The sequence below is a fragment of the Macaca thibetana genome, chromosome 14 (assembly GCF_024542745.1).
Source record: "Macaca thibetana thibetana isolate TM-01 chromosome 14, ASM2454274v1, whole genome shotgun sequence".
In the NCBI taxonomy this organism is placed as follows: Eukaryota; Metazoa; Chordata; class Mammalia; order Primates; family Cercopithecidae; genus Macaca; species Macaca thibetana.
This window is the reverse complement of record NC_065591.1, coordinates 17,364,394-17,379,766: the sequence shown is the minus strand read 5'-3', so window position 1 is coordinate 17,379,766 and position 15,373 is coordinate 17,364,394. Positions and strand designations below refer to the sequence as shown.

General features: G+C 45.5%; 1 protein-coding gene across 1 annotated transcript in view; it reads left to right on the top strand.

Moving 5' to 3' along the window:
* Positions 1-15,373, top strand: part of PTPRJ (protein tyrosine phosphatase receptor type J) — a 189,641-nt gene that overhangs the window by 140,089 nt on the left and 34,179 nt on the right. The window contains exons 4-8 of the mRNA XM_050758882.1: positions 1,595-1,858; positions 4,205-4,456; positions 5,553-5,771; positions 8,351-8,614; positions 11,040-11,303. Coding sequence (XP_050614839.1) covers positions 1,595-1,858; positions 4,205-4,456; positions 5,553-5,771; positions 8,351-8,614; positions 11,040-11,303 — 1,263 coding nt within the window. The remainder of the gene's footprint in view (positions 1-1,594; positions 1,859-4,204; positions 4,457-5,552; positions 5,772-8,350; positions 8,615-11,039; positions 11,304-15,373) is intronic.

Below are 15,373 nucleotides of genomic sequence, written 5' to 3'. Positions count from 1 at the left end.
TAATTAATTAATTTTTTTCTTTTGAGACAGAGTCTCGCTCTGTTGCCCAGGCTAGAGTGTAGTGGCGCGATCTTGGCTCACTGCAGCCTCCACCTCCTGGGTTCAAGCGATTCTCCTGCCTCAGCCTCCTGAGTAGCTGGGATCACAGGTGGCTGCCACCATACCCAACTAATTTTTGTATTTTTGGTAGAGACAGGGTTTCACCATGTTGGCCAGGCTGGTGTCAAACTCCTGACCTCAAATGATCTGCCTGCCTCAGCCTCCCAAAGTGCTGGGATTACAGGCATGAGCCAGTGTGCCTGGCTTCCTGCAGTTTTTTTATTGATTGGATGAATGAATGTATATCCCATGAGCCAGGTGAGGCACACTTTCCATGCACATACCAAGATGGTAACACTTATGCCATCTTTACTCCTTTGGGATTAGTCCCAAGCTCCTTGAGAATGATGGCCATATCACCTGGGTTTTACTCTTCAGTTTCTGATTATTACTCCTCAGTCTTCAGCTTAATTAGGATGCATGCATTTGGTAGTTCTACAGTTAGTAACCCTGATGGCTTCCACTGGTTTACGATCTTGTACATCTAAGATGATGAAACTAAGGTTCAGAGAGGTGAGATTACTTTGAGTAAAATTGCACGGTGAGCGACTAGCAGAATTGGACCCTGAAACCAGATTTCTAATGTCCAAATCTTGTCCCTTGTTTATCGTATCATGGTGGTTCAATAATAATTCATTGTGTTTAGTGTGGTGTGCTAGAGCTGTCAACAGAGGAATTGGAGACGGAGAGGTTTGAAGAGACTAATTCTAGGCCACACAGCTAATAGATGGAGCAGGTCTTTAATCCCTGATCTGGGTTCCAAGACCAGTTCTTTTCTTTTTATGCTGCTCTGCCCCTGCTATCTTTATGTCAGAAAACCACTGAGCTTCCTTCTAGATGTCAGGGTTTGGCAAAAAAGTTAGCATGTGCTTCTGCATCATGCGGCGTTTTCTGAGAATGGGGAGATGGACTCATTTTGCATCTTTGATCTCTTTTTTTTATTTTGAGACGGAGTCTCAGTCTTATCACCCAGGCTGGAGTGCAGTGGCGCGATCTCGGCTCACTGCAACCTCCACCTCCTGGGTTCAAGTGATTCTCCTGCCTCAGCCTCCCGAGTAGCTAGGATTACAGGCGCCTGCCACCACGCCCAGCTACTTTTTGTATTTTTGTAGTAGAGATGGGGTTTCACCATGTTGGCCAGGCTGGTCTTGAACTCGTGATCTCAGGGGATCCGTCCGCCTTGGCCTCCCAAAATTTGGTCTCTTTTTGTATCACCTTCTATACAGACTTAACCCCATTTTTAAGTCACAGCCAACACGACCAACTTCTATCAGTTTTGCTTCTGTTCCAAAGGCTTCTGTTTTACTAACATACATACGTACATGTATGCATATGGATTTAAATAAATTGTGGTGCAGGGAAGTCTAGAAAGCAAAGAGATAAAACTCTGTGATTGGAAAGTCACTTCTGGAAACTAGACCTATAGAGCAGACCTCGCTCTTACATTTCTTTTTGAAGTGCATTAATTTTTTTTTTTTTTTTGAAAACAATATAGGGCCCAGTCCTGTGTTTGACATTAAAGCTGTTTCCATCAGTCCAACCAATGTGATCTTAACCTGGAAAAGTAACGACTCAGCTGCTTCCGAGTACAAGTGTGTGGTAAAGAATGAGATGGAAAATGAGACAACAGTTACTGTTGTGTATCGACCATGGTGTAACATCACAGGCTTACGTCCTGGAACTTCATATGTGTTCTCCGTCACTCCAGGAACAGGCAATGAGACTTGGGGAGATCCCAGAGTCATCAATGTCGTCACAGGTAAGATGACTGGCTCCCAGGGATGGTGACAAACCATTTCTTATTATCCTGTGTTCTAGGGCCTGGTCCATTCAAGTTGTCTGTTGGGAAGAGAGTGGTTTGCATAAACTAGAAGAGGAGAAAAGGTGCTGTGTTGTTGCAAGCCTCGGATTTCCCCACATCATTCAGTATGAAGGCCCTCTGTGTTTTGGGAAGTTCTGACGACTTCTGTGTGGTTTTAAACATCTTCCGTTATTGTTGGTTAATACCTACTTTTCTGTTAAGACTCAGGAGTAGAGACTTCCTTAAAAATGTGTTTTCACGGTAATTACCGGCCTTTTAAGCTCCCAGGAAATTGATGCTGTGTTTGTATTCCCAGGAGTTTCTGTTGGGCAGGGAAGTTTGGTGTATGTTATAGAGGAGCGTGTGTTTCAAATGAAATAAGAGCTTGATGATATTTAAATTTTAATTCAGATTTGACAGTTTAGATTTTGATTTATCTTAGATGTCAATGCCTAAGCCATCTATTAGAGCTGCAAACTTAGCTCTTTTTTTAAGCTGAAAAGAACCAAACATTTTTGAAAAACAGGTGGAGAAACTTTTTTAAGGTGAAGAGAACCAAAAATGGAAAAAAGAGGTCCTCTGTTAGTTTTCTGACCTGGGGGGCTGGTGGGTGTGATCTCAGGGGCTGGAGTCGCCCATGGGCGCCTGAGCTCTTGGAGCCCCCACGGCTGGAGGTGAACGAGGTCCAGCATGGAGCAGCAAACACGAAACCAGTGGCTTCCAGCATTTTTAATCAGGAAACTATTTCTTTAAACAAAACCTTGCCCAGGAGCTCAATAAGTAAAAACAAAAAGAGCTGGAGAGAAAAGAGCCAAAGAAACGGGTGTCACGGGCACCCTCACAAAACTCCTGGAGCTCCTCAGAGCCCTATTTTGTAGGGGAGCGGGGGGAACCCGCTGTAAAGGTTTGCTCTGTTACCTTGTGAAAGAGAGGAAAAGAAGGAGAGTACAGAGAGAAGACAGAAGAGATGAGAATGAGAGAAAAGAGCACAGAACTTGGAAATGGTGATGAGGACAAGGCGAGCCCGAGGGGGTGGCCGTGGGAAAGGGGATGCGGAGGGGCAGGAAGCACCGGTAGAGGGGCCGAGCGTCCTTATCTGCCTTAAAGCCCCGAGCGCAGGGCTGCATTGGAGCAGGTCCGTCAGCTGCTGCGTATTGAGCACGGACCGTGTGCCTCGCTGTCCTTACTGTTATTTTGTCCTCACAGTAACCCTGGGGGCTGCAGCGGAAGACGCTGTAATGTGGAGAAGTTAAGTTTCTTCCGGCGTCTCAGAGTTAGGAGCTTCAAGTGGTGGGGCTGGAACCCGGAGTCTAACTCTAGACCACTGTGGCGCAGTGATGTTCATAACAGCTATCCGCAGTCACCCAGCTGGGGATTGATTGGTTCCGCGTTACTTAATAAAACAAAAAGACACGACTGACCTGATTTAGAAATCTTTGCATGAGAGACATGTGCTGTGAGGAATCATCTCACTGTTTCGGAGCTGGACGGTGCCTTAGAATCATCTAGGCCAACGTCTTCACCTTCAGACCCCTGCAGCCCTCAGGCAGGGCTCTATCTGCAGCCCTACCTGTGCTTTTCTGTTCGTGAAGCTGCAGCCCTGGTTCTCCTGTCCCCACTGCTACTGGGAGTGTGTGTTCTTGAGCAAACCGCCCTGCCTCTCTGGGTCTCCGTGTTCTTACCGGATAAGTGAGGGGAGTGCATGTCATTTTGGGTGAAGTGGTTTGACTTATGTTACCATCAGCCAAGTAAGGTGATGGGAGGAAGGGCCAGGACATAGTGGAGACGGAATGTCTTCTGAAAAATCCCCTTGGGGCTGGGATATCGAATGTGCTGCTTACTTCAAATGTCGCGGTAATTTAGAATGATATTATTTGCATTGTCTTGAATTGAGACCTTTAGATTAGTAGGCAGTCACTTTAGTTGAGGCTTTGTTCCTGATAGCTAAAACACATGTAATTAAATGCTACCGTTTAAAAGGGACAATTTAGAAGAGTGTCCAGTCACTATTGGGGTTAATCTTGGAGACCAGTGTGGATCCTAAACAATTTCAGTTTTAAGGTTTTTTGCTTCTTTTCCGCGTTATTATTTTCTCCCCCAGCCCTGCTGTGAAATGATGGAAATGCATTGGACTGTGATAGAAAGGAAGTATTTTTAGTGAGTCACATCAGGACCTCAGTGACCTCATTCTTTCTTTTTTTCTTTTCTTTGAAAACCTGCTCCCAGCACTGAACCCCAGTCATTCTTAATGAAGGTGACTGCATATCTCTTATTCCATTAATGCATGTTGTGTTTTTAAAATAGAGCCGATTCCAGTTTCTGGTCTCCGTGTTGCCCTCACGGGTGTGAGGCAGGCTACTCTCTCCTGGAGCAATGGCGATGGCACTGCCTCCTGCCGGGTGCTTCTTGAAGGCATTGGAAGCTATGAGGAGTCGACTCCATTCTTCGCAGTCAATATCTCAGGCCTGAAGCCAGGGGTTCAATACAGCATCAACCCATATCTTCTACAATCAAATAAGACAGAGGGAGACCCCCTGGGCACAGAAGGAGTCTTGGGTGAGTTACAAAGGGTACCTCCCATCTCCCTTACTGGTTCTCACTTTCAGTATCTTAATGTTTTAAAAAATAAATTGCTCTTCCATGTGTATGGAGATTTAGAATTTATAGAGGGCTTTTCCTCCACATTTTAGTTTGATCCCCCACCTGCATGAGGAAGGAAGGAAACGTGTTCTGATTTTACAGGGGAACACATTGGGGCTGAGAACAGCAATAGGGATTGAAACTGTTTAGAGTCTGGTACCCGGGAAAGTAGAGGCCCCTTTAGCTTTCTCTCTTTCAGTTGAGCAAATAACAGCTGTGTCAACCCAAGGTGGGCCTTCAGAGGAACTTATCACGTCTGCTGGCTGACGTTGGCGTTGTTATTTGCAGATTTCAGAGCATTTGTAGAGGATCCCCAGGCTAACTCCACAAGGAGGACAGGAACTTAACCTGCATTGTACACTTAGGAAAACAGAGCCGCAGAGCGGATGTCAGGATCCTTGCTTGCAAGTGACAGAAACCAGACTTTGGATAGCTCAGACAGAAGGAACAATTTATTGTCTCGTGTGGATTTTCCTGCTAGCGGGAAGCCTTAGAGAAAGAGATGAGGCAATTCTCATCCCTCCCTCCTGCTTCTTTCTGTTTATCAGCTTCATTCTCAGAGCAGCTCCCTCTGCACACTCAAGGAGCCCAGCTGCTCCCGTTTCACACCCTGCAGCTGCCCCACCAGCCAAGGTCTGGTCCAGGGAAACGTGTCTTGAGTGGGGTCTGATTAGCAAAGTCTGCTTCACAGAGCTATCCCTGGAAATCCATGCTGGGACAGGAGAAGAAAACGTCCCAAAGAAGGGAGAATGACCTGAAATAAGCAGAGTTTGAAGGAGAAGCGCCAGATATCTGTGGTGCTACTGGAATAACAGTACAAATGAAGATAGAGCTATCAGGCCTTTTTATGGGGCTGCTGCTCTCTCTGGAGGAGGAAGGGAGCAGATATTGATGGAGCACCAACTGTGGCCACTGTCTGATGGCCATCTGATGGGGCGGGGGGCTCCAAAGGAAGATGGGGGATGTGTCCCTCTTGTGGTTGATGTCTTTTTGTCTCCTGTGCTTGAAACAGATGCCAGCAACACAGAGAGAAGCCGGGCAGGCAGCCCCACCGCCCCTGTGTACAACGAGTCCCTCCTGGGACCTGCGGACTCATCCTCCAGCCAGCAGTCCCGAGACACGGAAGTCCTGCTTGTCGAGTTAAAGCCTGGCACCCGATACAATGCCACCGTTTATTCCCAGGCAGCGAATGGCACAGAAGGACAGCCCCAGACCATAGAGTTCAGGACAAGTAGGTTGAGCTTTGTAAAATGGTGGCAGCCAGAGTTTCTTAGCGCAGTGTTCTGTCTCCTGTGATTCCGATTCTGAGTGATTTCTTGCATAACAACTAGTTTTGATGTCAGAGGGAGCTTTCTGGAGGAGATTTTGGACAGAGCAGATCTGCTCAGTTTCTTCTTAACTCCATGGGCAGTGCACATCTGTCATTAAGTGAAATCAGATACACGGAGCAGCCCGTGTGTGAGCACCGGGCACTGCCTCGCGCCGTCTTTCACAGCTCTGCGTGGTGGCCGATGACACAAACTGGCGTCATACTTTCCTCTTAAAAATAGATCATCATTGCTTATTTTTCCCCTACTTTGAGTTAAGAAAGTGAGTTTCGTTTTGTCGCCTGCCCTCGTCATTCGTACCAGTCTTTCTGTTGAAATGCTTGTTGAAATGCACATTGCTGCTTCCTCGCTGTAATGTATCAGCACTTTCACTCTGTAAGTTCACCAATATTTGGAGGCTTTGGTGAAAAGAGCGGGAGGGGAACACGTTTGGGAATACCTAGAGGTAGTTACTGGCCAGGCTGTGTTACTTGTACAGGGCTAGAAGTTTTGGCAAGACATCGGTGAGAAGCCATGTCTGTAAGGAATGACAGCTTTTCGTGGTATCCACATTGAAGGAGGGTCCATTTGTGTCCTTCCTTCCCCTTGTACTTGTTTTGCTAACGTCGGGGTGGGTGGGGAGGATGCGGCTGTAGGAGAGCCCACCTGACTTCATTGGGTCTGCAGTGACCTGGCAGGAGTGGCAGGCGGGAGGCTCTCGGGTGAGGAGGGCTTGGATTCCAGAGGGTGGGTTAGTTGGAGGAGGAGGAAGGGGCTCCTACATGGGTGCGGTTGGCAGTGGTGGGGTGTCCTGCACACGGTAAGCTTGTGTGAGAGGGTGAAAGGGGCTGAAATCTGGCCTGTGTGCCCTGCATCAAGCCATGCATCCAGGGCTGGGCCCAGCCAGGAGAAGGGCCCTTTGCCTGATTTGCTCAAATGACTCATGAATTCGTGTGGGCCTGGGGTCCCTGTTTTTTAAAGCAGTTTGAGCAAAAGCAAAGTAGTAGTGATTACATCTCAGGCTCTTGGTGGTGTGAATTCACACACATCCTGGTTTGCGTTGAACTGTCTTCATGCTTGGTAAATAATCATTATGGTAGCCTTTCCCTCTCTCTAAGGGGCGAGTGTGTGTGTATAAATAAATCTGATTCAGTTTGGGCTGCTGTAACAAATGGCCATGCACTAGATGGCGTAAACAATGAACATTTATTTCTCAGGGTTCTGGAGGCTGGAAGTCTGAGACTGGGGTGCTGCAGCATACCTGGGCTCTGGGTGAACACCGTCTTCCTCTTCCGGGTTGCAGGCTCCCTGGGTCTTCATGTGGTTGAAGGGGTGAGGGAGGGGTTTCTCTCCAGCCTCTTTGATAAGGGCACTAATAACATTTGGGAGGGAGGTAATCCATGACCTAATTGCCTCCCCAAAGCCCCACCTCCAAAAACCATCATATCAGGGGTTAGGATTTCAACACAGGAATTTTATGGGGGCAGAAACATTCAGTCTGTTGCAACACACACACACACACACACACACACACACACACACACACACACACACACACAAAAATACACATTTCCACCCACCTCAGAGCACGCTGCACTTTTCAAGTGACTAGTTAGGTGGGGCAGGGTTAAGGAAACCATCAGAGGACATTGTTGAGGCACCCAAGACTCGTCCACAGCAGAAAGCCACCTCAAGGGCTGAAGGGCTAGAGGAGGACAGGGTGTTTCTGGAGCCCAGTGAGAGCTGGAGCAGTGGAGGACACAGCTGTGTCAGAACAGGAGGCCCAGAGCAGGAGGCGATGGAGGAAGGCACCGACTCCTTTCTCCTGTGGCCCTTCAGGTGCCTGCCCATTGGCTCATGGTGGAACCTGGTCACAGCCCACGTGGCAAGACCCCCCTGTGACGCCTTGTGCAGGGTCAACCTCCTGGGCACAGAGCAGGTGAGGGAAGGACAGCAGACACGTCGGGAGGGTGGGGTGGGCAGGTGGCGAATAACTGGCACTTGGGTTGTCTTTTCTTGAGGTTAGGATTGCTCTCCCAGTTTTATAGATGAGGAAGCTGAGCTCCAGTGGTTTTCCTGCGGCCCAACTGGGTGTCACAGCAGAGTGAGCCCTAGAACCCAGGCCTGCCTCGTCCTGACTTCTGTGATCTCAGGCGATCCCGTAGATCGCAGTGTTCGCTTTTGCATCATTTGTGTTTGACAACTTTTCTGGGTGCCCCTGGCCCTAGGGTAAGACGTGCATAGAGTCCAAGTCATCATTTAGGTCAAATCTCTAAAGTCACCTTACAAAAAGGGACAAAGAGTAACCCTGTAGGTGCCATTGGCCAGGTTGTTTCTTCACCGCCTGATGATGCCTGACTTTGGCTGGGACCCTCATGCTTTCCTAGCCGTGGCTGATGGTGCAGAGGAGAGTTTCCTGGGCTCGACAGCATGCCCTGATGACCTCTCCCTCCCTCTGCCTTGGCCGTCCTGGTTATTTTGAACTCCTCTTGTGTTCTCACAGATGCTATTCAGGTTTTTGATGTCACCGTTGTGAATATCAGTGCCACAAGCCTGACCCTGACCTGGAAAGTCAGTGATAATGAGCCGTCATCTAACTATACCTACAAGATACATGTGGCGGGGGAGACAGATTCTCTCAATCTCACCGTCAGCGAGGCTCGCGCTGTCATCTCGGGACTCCGCTCAAGCACCTTCTACCGCATCACAGTGTGCCCTTTCCTAGGTGACACTGAGGGCACACCGGCCTTCCTCCAAGTGTACACCCGTGAGTTCATGCCTGGCTCTCGCCACCCTTTCCTGCTGTCGTGCTACATGGTAGGCCCAAACACAGGATGTGTGATATAATAATGGTGACTGTCAGCTGACCACACGCCGAGCTTCGTGTGACATGCTTTCCTTGCACTGGCACATTGTATGCTCACGACAGCCCTGTGACGTGGTTGGCAGTAGCCTTACTTTATAGATAGGAAGCCAAGGCTGAGAGAGGTGCTAGACAGGTGTCACAGCTGGAAAGTGGCAGACGTGAGATGAAGCCTCTGGTATTTCTCACCTGGAGCCTGCGCTTGTAACTCCCTTTCCAGTGTGGAGGAAACCTAGAGTGAATTAATACATGGAGACAAAAATGACGTGGATATTCATGTCCCCTTGTGTCTTGGGTGCTGATATTATAATGAATCACTGGCACAGCTGCATCTCATCTTGTTTGTTTAAATGTCCCTTTAAAATAAGATTTTATGCAGCAAATAGAAAGCTTTTGGTTCCAAAGAAGGTCCAATAATGTAAAATAAAACAGTAATGGTGCACTAGTGGTATGGTGGTATAATATTGATTATATACGATTAAACAATCGTAGTGACACCAGCACTGCATTTTGCACTGTGCCAGGAGATTTATAGACACTGCAGTGGCCTCCAAGGTAGGTATTGGGGTCCCCTTTTATAGATGAGGGAGCGATACCCTCATGGCGGAACAGTTTGCCCACGGCCGCAGAGCTAGTGAGTGGCAGAGCTGGACTTGAACCCAGGAGTGTGTGGCTCTGGACCCAGGGCTTATCCCACAAGAACGTCCATTCCTTCCCAGGAAGCACACCTTAGCATTCTTACAGATGTATTTTGGACTGGCTCTTTGGGAAAATGAAATATGCTTGCATTTCTTTACCTTTTACTTTACTCTTTTACTATTTATTAGTTAGGATTAGGTTCAGCCACGAATAGCACCACTAAAAACAACAACAACAAACCCCAAGTATCCATGGCTTAAACAAGACAGGGGTTTATTTCTCCCTCCCGTAACAGAAGCCCAGTACTAGGCAGGACGGGGGCGGTAGAGGTTATGCAGGACTCAATTGCATGAAACAGAAACTGTGAGCTCTTTTAACCAAAAGGGATTTATCCTGGCAATTGAGGTGTCACAGAATCATTAGAAGAGCTGGTGTATTAGTTCGCTAGGGTTACCAGAACAAGTACCAAAGGCTGTGTGGCTTAAACAACAGAAATAGACTTTCTCATAGTTCTGGAGGCTGAAGGTTAAAGATTAAGGCAGCGGCAGGTGTGGTTTCTTCTGAGGCCTCCCTCTTGGCTTATAGATGACTGTCTTCTCCCTCACGTGGTTGTCCTTAGTCTGCGTGTGCCTATGTCCTCATCTCCCTTTGTAAGGACACCAGTCTTGCTGGATTAGGGCCTACCTTCATGACCTTACATTAACTTAATTACCTCTTTAAAGACTCTTGTCTCCAAAGACAGCCACATTCTGAGGTCTTGAGGGTTAGGACATAAACATATACATTTGGGAGTGAGGGAGCACAAGTCAGCTCATAACAGCTGGGGAGCAGGCGTTAGGCCTGGCCCCAAGAAATGACTCCTGGACAAGGCTGCAGAAATGACCCCCTGGAGAGTCACCACCTTGGTCACAGACAGCACAGGGAGGAATCAGGAAGTCCCTGCTATAGTTGCTGGATCCAGGGGTGTATGTTCTGAGCTGTGATCCTGGGATCAGGAAGCTGCAGCCACCGCTGTAGTGTTGGTTCTAGAGCCAGGCAGCGTGAGCTCCAGTCATCGCATCCACACTCCAGCTATAAGAAGGAGGAAGGACAGAAGGTTGTGCTCCACCCTTAAAGGACACTTCCTAGAAGTCACCCAGTACCTCTGCTCTCACTCTGTTGACCAAAACTTAGTCACATGCAACATCTAGCTGCATGGGAAGCTGGGAAATGTGGTCTTTGTTTGAACAGCTGTGCACACACAGCGCTAAAAATCTGGGTGGGTATGATGAAGGGAAAACAGGGAAATGGATTTTGGGGGTCAAGAGTGGTCTCTGCTGTCCGTCCCTGAACAGAGGCTCTGGGAGGCTAGTAATGCATTCAAGATAAAGCAGCCCGTGTGGCCAAGGTTCTCCTCCAGAGCCTGAGCCCTGGACCACAGGAGCTCACGCCTCCTTTCATTTCCTGTGAATGATTGTGTGCAGTGTGAGCACGGAGCTTCTGCACTCTCATGGTCAAGTGCTGTCTCCATGGCCAGAAACAGCTGTTTCTGAGGGGCTCGTGTTGTAGATGATGATACAAAGAAGACAAAGAGAGGGATCAGGTGTCCTAAGTGTACATTTCATCTCAGTGTAAATATTTTCTGAAGTGGGACATCCCTGTCTCCTGGAGAAATATATTTTTAATCTAGTTGTTTACTTTCTTTGCATAGCCCCTGGTCCAGTTTCCGACTTCCGAGTGACAGTGGTCAGCACGACGGAGATCGGCTTAGCATGGAGTAGCCATGATGCAGAATCCTTTCAGATTTATATCATATGCATATCCTGTGTGCAGGAGGTTGCTTGGGTAAAAATAACCACCAACCAAAGTATTATCATTGGTGACTTGTTCCCTGGAACCAAGTATTGCTTTCAAATAGTTCCAGAAGGACCAAATGGGACCGAAGGGGCGTCTCGGACAGTTTGCAATAGAACTGGTAAGCAAATAGGCTTTTCTGTTAAACCGTCATGTTTCTTAAAGGAAATCAGCATAATTAATAAATATAATGTTTCCAAATACTGTTTTTCTTTTAATTATCTAAGAAAAACCTTTAACAATTTTCATAATAACAGTAATGCTTATTTTATGAAATACAGGCAAGTAGAAAAAACTTACATGGAAACCATCAGAGATAATCACTTTTGATGTATGACATTTTATAATTTTTAAACATGTATACTTACATATATTTAATACATACATATTTAATACATATATATAATACACACACACACATATATATATATATATATATTTTTTTTTTTTTGAGACAGTCTTACCCTGTCACCCAGGCTGGAGTGCAGTGGCGTGATCTCGGCTCACTGCAACCTCCACCTCCTGGGTTCAAGCAAAGCTATTCTTGTGCCTCACCCTCCTGAGTAGCTGGAATTACAGGTGTGCGCCACCACGCCTGGCTAATTTTTATACTTTTAGTAGAGACGGGGTTTTGCCATATTGGCCAGGCTGGTCTTGATCTCCTGATCTCAAGTGATCCACCCACCTCAGCCTCCCAAAACGCTGGGATTACAGATGTGCGCCACCGCGCCCAGCCCACAAATATATGTGTATTTCTTTGACAAACATTGAGGCCATCTGTACATGTGGTTTTGTAATCTGCCTTTTCCCCAACTTGCCAATTAATTATGAATATTCTTTCCTCTTAATACAATAATATTTCTACAAGATGATTTGAACACCTGCCTGGAATTCCATCATCTGAAACAGAGTTGGCAGATAAGAATGGCCCCTACGCCAAATTTGGCTCACTGTCTGTTTTTGTAAATAAAGTTTTATTGGATCACAGCCATGTTCATTTGCTTATGTACTGTCTATGGCTACTTTGGTGCTAGAATTGAGTAGTGGCAACAGAGAATGTGTGGCTTGTGAAGCCTGAGATATTTATTTTCTGGCCATTACAGAGAATGTTTATTGACCTCTGGGCTAGATCAGTGGTTTTCAAATTGTGGTCCAGGGCTCTCTAGGGATCCCTAGGTTCTTTCAAGGTGTCTCCAAGGTAGTATTATCGTAACAATACTAAAACGTTATTTGACTTTTTCATTCTCATTCTCTTTTGGAGTTTTCCAACTTTGATCTGACATAGGATGACCTTGTCTCTCTGAGGGCTAATGGAATATATGCTGTAGATTCTTACATTTAAAAAATTTCATTTTAAATCCCCGATATAGTAAATCTTAATAAATATAACCTATGTAAATACAAATTCTCTGAGAGCCTTAATAACCTTTAAGAAGGTAAAGAAGTCCTGAGAGCAAAAAGTTTAAGAACCTCTGGTCAAGATGTGTTAGAAATTAACTACTGTGCTGTGTTGGGCAGGTGGACTCTTGACAGTCTTTCATACACAACACTGTGATATGATAGTTTGTCGTTCTAGAAGGCTAATTGAAATTGATAAAATCATTTTATAGTCAGCTATGGTGGCCTGCACCCATAGTCCCAGCTACTTGAGAGGCTGTGGCAGGAGGATTTGCTTGACCCAGCGGTTGCAGACCAGCACCAGCCTGGGAGACCCTGTCTCAAAAAAAAATTTATAGAAACAGTTTAAATAAATTATTAAATTGTTTCTAGCCTACAGGAGAAACTTCTGGAAAATCCTAGCGAGTAATGCTTTTTATTGTTGTTTTAAAAATTTGAAATTATTTTTTTTGAAAGGTTGAAAAACATACAGTCTTCCTAGATCTTTGATTCAAGATAGTTGAAATCTTTTATACAGAGGGTAGAATAAAGAAATGGGACAGATTCCTTGAAACACACATGAAATGAGTTAGGCTTTTGAGATTCTCCTTGAAGAAGCTTCTTCAACTGTGCTGGTTAGGTTAAGCACCAATAGTCATTCAGAGGATCTGCTTCCGAAATAAGGGGTCTACTAAAATGCATCCCTCAGATGAAATGCAGTATTCCCTTTGCAAGTCTGCATTTTAGACTGTTGACATGAAGTCTTAACATCAACATGTTTCTTCTGTCTTTTAAGGATGTGGATAATGGTAAGAGGATCACCACTGATGGGGATGTGTGATATCGTGCTACTTGCTATTGCTCAGAACTTACTGTAACAATAATATAATATGTTGTGGGTCTGCAAAGTGCTGAGTGCTCTCATACTATATTTTACATTTTTAACACAACTTCATGGAGCAGGTATTATCATTTCTGTCCTAGAGTAAGAAATGGGGGCTCTGCCAACTTAAGTAACTGGCCCAGAGTGATGAGGTGGCAAACTGACTTGTGTCTGGTGTCTAAGACCAAGTGCTTATCCACCATGTAGATTGACACTTTGATGTGGTACAGCAGTAAAGTTTAGTATTAGTGAGGAGAAGGCATCTCTTTTACTATAGTTTATTATGAATGTTCTTTCCTCTTAATATCAGTATTTCTGCAGGGTAATTTTCACATGGTAATTTTAACACCCGCCTGGAATTCCATTGTCTCAAAGGACCCATTTCATTCAGTGGTCCCATTGAATGAAAGTCAAGAAGGCTTGCTATAAGATCTAAACTCTTTGGGAGTTACCTTTCTATTATTAAACAACCTTTATTGTTATTGGAAAAAGTCAGCTTAACAGCATTAAAAGCAATTTTGAAAAAAGGAAATGAATACCATATGATCCAGTAATTCCAGTCCTATGTATGTCTCCAAAAGAATTGAAAACAGGGCCTTGGACAGTTATTTGTACATCAGTGTTTATAGTAGTAGCATTGTTCACGGTAGCCAAAGGGGGACCGAAGATCCCATCAGCAAATGAATGGACAGACAAAATGTGGTTCATCCATACAACAGAGTATTATTCAGCCTAAAAAAGAAATTCTGATTTATGGTACAACATGGATGGATCTTGAGGACATTATGCTAAGTGAAATAAGTCAGACACAGAAGGACAAATACTGGATGATTCCACTTACCTGAGTACCTAGATTAGGCAACTTAATATTCTACAGAAATTAGAATAGAGGTTACCAGGGGCTGTGCAGAGGAGGGAGTGGGCATTATTATTTCATGGCTACAGTTTATGCTGGGGATGATAACAGTGTTTTGGGTACAGGTAGTGGTGATGGTTACACAACATTGTGAATGTTGATGACACCGAATTGTACACTGATCGATGGTTAAGATGATGAATATTATGGTATGTATGTCTTACCACAATAAAAAGGAAAAGAAACAAATATCTCTACTTTTCTAACCCAACCAAATTCCTTTTCTCTCTATGTCCACATTTTGCTTGTATTACTGTAATTATTATACAAGTACTTTTATTTTGTATTTGAATTTTTTTTTTTTTTATTCAGTCTATACCACAACTTTCCCCTATAGTTATCATGGTCTTCATGTTTTTAGTGGCTGCAGAATATTTCATCATGCAGCCAGATCACAGTGCCCACAGCCCTCCCCATGTTATTGAATATTTAGGTTGTTTCTAGTTTTTTATGTTTATAGGCAAAGGCTGCCTTTCATGGTCTTTTGTCTGTGGAATTCCTTTGACACCAGGAATCTGCCAGTAGGAAACAAAGGCTTCTCCCAGTGGCTTCTCTTTAAGGAGAACACACTTAAGATTTAAAAAAAAAATTAATTTTGGAGTAGATTGTACGTAAACATGGCACTTTTATTTTTTAGGACAAGGTGTTTGCAGTGAAAGCATTTCCCTTTTTTGTCCCCTACCTGCCCATTTCCTCTCCCTGGAGGCGATGTTTGTTGCCAGGTAAAGAGAGACGGGGTTGAAAGCTGCCCTGGAAAACAGGCCCTGCCTCCGTGGTTACTTCCGGGCCTCGACTTCCGGGCATCCCTGGTGCAAGTGGCTGAGTGTGCAGCCGGGAGATGATTGGCGGATGGGCTCCTGTGGGGGACTCCGCTTCTGACTCTGCCCTGAGGGTGCAGGGTGTGCCCGTTTTCTTCCCTTCCTCATCCGTCCTCAAATGCTGCAACGTAGTAAAGGTCAGCTCTCCATTTCAGTTCTCCTCTTCAGTATGTCAGGCAGTGTCACGGGGAGATGTT